At 39.0% G+C, this 6,000-nt stretch overlaps 1 protein-coding gene across 1 annotated transcript in view; it reads left to right on the top strand.

The window, feature by feature from the left end:
• The window catches only part of LOC122790767 (protein mono-ADP-ribosyltransferase PARP14-like), a 1,159,206-nt gene that overhangs the window by 883,595 nt on the left and 269,611 nt on the right, over positions 1-6,000 (top strand). The window contains exon 14 of the mRNA XM_044058380.1: positions 614-1,231. Within this exon, the coding sequence (XP_043914315.1) occupies positions 614-1,231 (618 nt within the window). The remainder of the gene's footprint in view (positions 1-613; positions 1,232-6,000) is intronic.

Raw genomic sequence — 6,000 nt, 5'->3', positions numbered from 1 at the left:
TGTTCATGCTTATATCCTATACTCAATAAACATTTAACCTTTTTATTACAGGTAAGGCTCATAAGAATACAATGTAGGGACAAGGAAAAATAGTATGGAAAAAAGAAATGCATACCATGAAATTATGTACATAAAGCTTTTGGGAACTAAAAATGTTAAATGACTTACCATAATTCATGTAGATGTGTGTGAAATAGCATATCTACGGTAGTGTATATTGTAGCTAATTTTGATGAAGTCATTGAGATATTCTTAAAATTGTTACACATATTTTATCACAATTAATTACTTTTCCAAGCAGATAGTAACAACACTCATTAAATTAATAACCCATGTTATAATCACAATAAGACATTTCATTGTCACATTATAACACACTCATATTAGTAAAGAATTTCATACACACTTGTTTGTGCTAAGTCACATATATCTATCATATTATGCAATATTTATTACATTGATATCCCACAATAATGTACATCCTGCTTTGTTTATTGTTCATTTTCTGTACCTATTACAGAGAAAGGAAAATGTCTAACTTATTAAATTAAACAACACTCTACTATCTGTTTTGTAATAATATCCTTAAAGAATTTTTGTTTATATCTTCAAGGTATATCATCTATAAGCACCAGCAAACATGCCAGTGCTCCTGTGATCCTAGAGAGTCCAGAATCTTTTAATCCAGCTGTATTTAACATCATGGGAGGGCCAGACAGTGATGTAGAGAAGGCAAAAACAAAACTTGAAACCATCTTCCAAGAACATTACAATGAGGAAATCATAACAGACTCAAAAATTTCTACCCTGAAACCTAGACAGGATGAAGAAATACTTGCACTGGGAACAAAGTATGGTGTTCGGATCACCATTGAGAAGGGTTTCATTGCTCGTATCAGAATGCAAGGGGTGTTGAAGGATGTCCTGCAAGTTGTAAAAGAAGTGCACGTTATATTACATACCAAACAGCAAAAAGATCAAGAAGAGAGGATGACGTCAACTGTTGTTCAGTGGTATTATGCTGAGCAAGGACAATATATCCAGTTTAAACCTGAAGTAAATCATGAAATTGAAACAAAATATGAGGTCTACCAAACCAAAAAAGACCACCAACTTGTACATATGACTTCATCTGAAGGGCAACCTCTCTTACTTGATTTTGACAAGAAAGAGGCTATGATATTCGGCACCAAGCAAAAACTGAAACTCAAGAGAACAGATAAGAAGAAAGGTAAGATGATTGTGAGGTTACTCATTCAATACCAAGGTGATCAGAATACAGCCATATTTTGCAAAATACTTGATGTCAGTACACAGTGTGGTAAAAGCCAGCAATTATATAATTTGCTTATTAATTACTTATGCTTTAGTTGAGAATGCATTTATTTATTAGATTTACTATAACCAAAACGGACACATCAGCTTAACAGTAAGAACTCTATTAAGTAAAGAGCTATTTTAGTCACTGTTGAAAAATGTATAGTTAATAAAATTTTTCATAATGAAAACTTTGTTTGTTTAGACCCATTATAGAGTACAACCCGTTTGGTATGTACCTTGCAAGACATCTGCAACAGCTGGAAAGGCCGCAGAAATACCCCACTAAAAGAATCACAGGCCTAAAGCAGATGCCTTACGCTGACCATCTAAAAAAACTCCAGCTATACTCTGTGGCATATCGTCTACTCAGAGGCGATCTCTGCTTAACATACAAGGCCATGTCAAACCCTGAGCTGTTGAACATGCTCCACTTAAAGAAATCCCAATCCCTCAGAGCCACATGCTCCAGGGATCTAAACCTTATCATCACAATGAACAAAACATGCTGGATGGATAGGTTCCTGACCCAGAGACTCCCCATACTCTGGAATAGACTGCCCATACATGTCAAACAGAGCGCTTCCTTGGCCCTCTTCAAAAGGAACCTTGACGATTGGATGGGAGATAGGAAATTCACCCCGTGGATCATGTCAGTCATCCTGATAGACAGGGGTCCAGGGAAGTAAATATTGTGGGAAAAAATATCCAGGGAATTGTTATGGCTAGGCTTGTATAAGCCCTAGGGCTGATAGCCTTGTACCATCCTATGAACCTATTAACCTACGTGAATGGGGAGTCTATATCCTCTGAGAAATATACATGTCCATCCAAACTGTTCTGTTGATGTTGCAGAAGAGGTTTAGATATCTAGACCAAGTATTTTTAATGTCATTTGAATTGCTGATGTGCAGTAAGTCCATCAGTAGTGGGTTGGAGAATGCCCTGTATGCTAGACACAAGTCACTTCTTAGGGGTCTGTATTATATAATTGAAGTTTTATAACTTCAAATACCATATGGTCAATCGCATATGGTCGAAGTTATAAAACTTCGAATATACAAAAAAATAAAATAAAAACAGCAAACACGAAACTAAGGGTTATAAGCAGGGTGCAAGCCCCCCTGCACCCCCCAGGTGGGAGGGATGTGCCCCCCCACACCTCCCGCTCTTTAAATATACCAACTCCGAGACTGCACTGTAATGCGGTAAATGGAAAATTTCCCTTTACTGCACTGTAGTGAAATCTCAGAGTTGGTATATTTAAAGACCGGGGAGTGTGGGGGTGAAGGGGGGCTTGCCCCCCTGCTTTAAATCATCAGGTTGCTTTTATTTTTTTTTGTACATGTTCAAAATTTTATAACCTCGACCATATGGGATCGACCATATGGTATTTGAAGTTATAAAACTTTGATTATATAATAATGACCCACTTTTTCTATAAGATATCTTGTAGAGCGACAGGGCTTTGAGTTGGTCCATGTAGAACATGTTGCTTAGGCTTTATAGCTTTTAGTAAGGTATCTCTGTGGGTGTTCCAGTTGTTGCATGTGCCTGGGCAGATACATGTCAATGGATGCATTATATTCAATGATGGGCCAAAAGGGGGATGAGTAAAGGGGGACAATGACATCCCTTTGTTGAAAAGCTGTGCAATATAGAAGGGCTTTCTTACAACAGTTGACACATATTTGTCAAAAGTTAGGTCATTACATAAATTCCTAAATCCTAAACAACTGGGTCAACTCTTAGGATCATATTGGCATATATGGCATTTAGTTTCTCTCCATGATTTTGGCACCTGCTGTTTACTTGGAATAAACCTTCCTGGAGGATGGTGAAGTCACATGGGGATTCATTGATTCTTTGTTTACAGTCATCTGCAAACTGAGTCAGCCAGAGTCCATTGGTATTGGTATTAAATAATTTATACAGGAAAAAAGATGTGAAGGATGTCATGTAAGCCACCAAATGTAATGGTTGTATGAAATTAGTGATCCAACCTGGTCATGTGTAAAAAATATTTAAATACTTGCAAAACTGGCAGTACTGGTGTTCTGATATTTATTTACAGGTGTCTAAAGTATGCTGGGTTTGCCATTGCAGTGCTGCAATGTGGATATGTAGAGTGGATAAAAAATGTGACTGCATTCTCACCCATAAGGAGGGTTTGATGAGTGAGATGTCTACCTTGAAACTGGAGGTAAGAAAAGCTCAGGAGGATACTACTAGATGGTCAGTAAAGTGGTGGACTTGGTTAACATTATGGACAGGCCAGAGGGAAGACTCAAAAGACAGGAGGAGAAAACATTTAGATGGAAAAAAAATTGATTTATAATGTAGATCTCATTAGTGTGACAGAATTATCAGCCTGAGAGAAGGGGTTCTGGGTAGGCATGTGGTAAGATCTGTGGAAATATGGATATTCTATTAGGATGAGAGGATAGATCAGACAGACATGCAAGTAAACAGAGCCCACAAAGGGGGCAGAATTCCAGAAGTAGAAAACAGTTGTGGACACTTGATTGTAAAGTGTCACAGCTAGCAGCACAAGGAGTGGTTTATCAAAATAGTGTCACTCAGAAGGAACTTTGGGGCTGTAATATGAAGTGATTCAATGATCTTGCTCTTTAGATATAAATAGGTAGAAAAGTTAGTACCAGTGAGATGTGACGTAAGGCAGACGGAATCACTGCTGCATGTGAACTACCTGACCACACTAAAGATTTTCTATATTTTATTTTTTTTATTTAGTTATACTTTGTTGTTGAGACATGAGGTACTGTTTATAATGAATATGGGAAATTTGGCCAGTGCATTAGGGAGCTTCCCTTACTCTCTTTGCTAGGTATCATAGGATCCTTTACATCCACCTGAGCTCCAGCAGCTCAAATAAAATGGGACATCTCATCCAAAGGATGTCCCCCTCAGGAGTGCAGTACCCCACCAAACCACCCACACACAGTATTGGAAAATAAATCCAAGCACCCTGTGTGGAAATACAATCCACAACCTTCTGATCTTCCAGTACCAAAGGCAAGTGGGCTATCTGTAGAGTCACTGATACTGACTAATGATTATAAGGTGAGGCAGCTGTTTGGGGTAAAAATTAAGACAAGGCTGTAAATATATATGTTGGTAAACTACACAGATAGAGGAAGTTTTTGGTTGGCAACAAAAGAGATAATCCAGCTACAGCTGTGTGGTACTGAGAGACAATCACGTCAAGGTGAAGCACCAAATGTGAGATAAGGGGTGGTGGCTGAGAATATGGTGGCAAGTGCTTCCCTGAGTGGAGAGTTTGAAGGAAGTGGTGTTTGAGTGAAATAGTGCTACCACAGCAATATAAGACTGGAAGGTTTGAGTGAAGTGATTAGAGAGTGGTCGCCACTAAAGTATTGGAAGGTGCAGCCAAATGATTGGGGGAACTGGGAGGAGCTTGATGTATTTCAGGACAAGAAGGAAGACTGTAATTGAAGTGTCCAGCCACAACATGAGGAAGGGAACAGGAAAGGCATGGAAATCAGCAGACATGAGGGAAACAAGGAAGGTGGCAGAGGTCCCATGGATAATTGGGGACTGACTGTACTCTTCATATCAATATATTGATCTTGAGTGTCAAAAAAGGTGATGAGGTCCAAGTGGCCACATCCTGTCAGGGAGGGGGTCATTTGGTAAGAGTGACAAAAGAGAAGGAAACACATGAAAGAAGCAGAATCCGGGGCTGATGAAGCCTGTCCACATCTGCTTAGGAGACAGGACAATGCTGAAGAAATGAAGTTACTGATGTGAGTAACTGTAAAGGTAGTGTTGTGTGTTTTGTTCTCCTTGGTTTTGCTACCCTGTAATGTAAAGATAAAGGTATGTATGTGCTTTTGAAGTGAATGGAAGTTTTCAATTTATGCATCTTGTTTGATGTCATTACTGTATAATGCTGTTCTTATAATCATACATTCAATGTTTCTGTTTTGCATGTATTGTCTATTCTGTATGTATTCCTTATAGAAGAATAAATGTTTTTTTGTTCATGTCTGTATGGGGACAGAGAACAGGTTTGTGTGTGTGTGTTTGGTGAGACCTTATTGGCAGCATTTGTAAGGGATGGTAGGGGCTGGATGATAAGTTATTTGATTTTCATAGTGAATGTTTGTTAACTTAGCTACAATTTTGTATTACAGGTGCTATACAGAAGGATGGGGAGTAAGATGTGTAAATGAAACTAGGGGGGTATTTCAGAGGGATTGGTTGATGGCACATGGGCCATATTGCAGTAGGTAGGGCTTATCTCTTGGTGGGCGTAGATGTGTAGGACATTTTTAGAAGAGTCATGTGACAATGTAGGATGAGGATGGAGTGGGTCAATATTTCTGAGAGATTAGTGTATGAACATGGAGTGGTAGGAGGCAACAGTGGAGGTAATTAGGGTGACCCAAAAATGTGAATGAGGAATGCAGTTATTGTGATCAAGGCATGTGGAGGTGCTTGACACTGATCCCTGTCAGAGGGGGAGTCCTGGTTTAGATGTTGGCTCAGATCAAGGGCCCAATTTGACCAAATTTCAGGAGTGTGACAAAAGGAGATGTAGGATCATGGGGAAGGGGTAGTGTGGGTTGAACTAATCCTATAAAATGACAGATTTCTTTTGGAGGGTAAACTTCATAGCGACCTGTCATCACACAACAA

The sequence above is a fragment of the Protopterus annectens genome, chromosome 16.part0 (genome assembly GCF_019279795.1).
Source record: "Protopterus annectens isolate FY-2018-M chromosome 16.part0, PAN1.0, whole genome shotgun sequence".
Classification (NCBI taxonomy): Eukaryota; Metazoa; Chordata; order Ceratodontiformes; family Protopteridae; genus Protopterus; species Protopterus annectens.
Note: the sequence above shows the minus strand (reverse complement) of the source record. Positions and strands in the feature narration are given on the sequence as shown.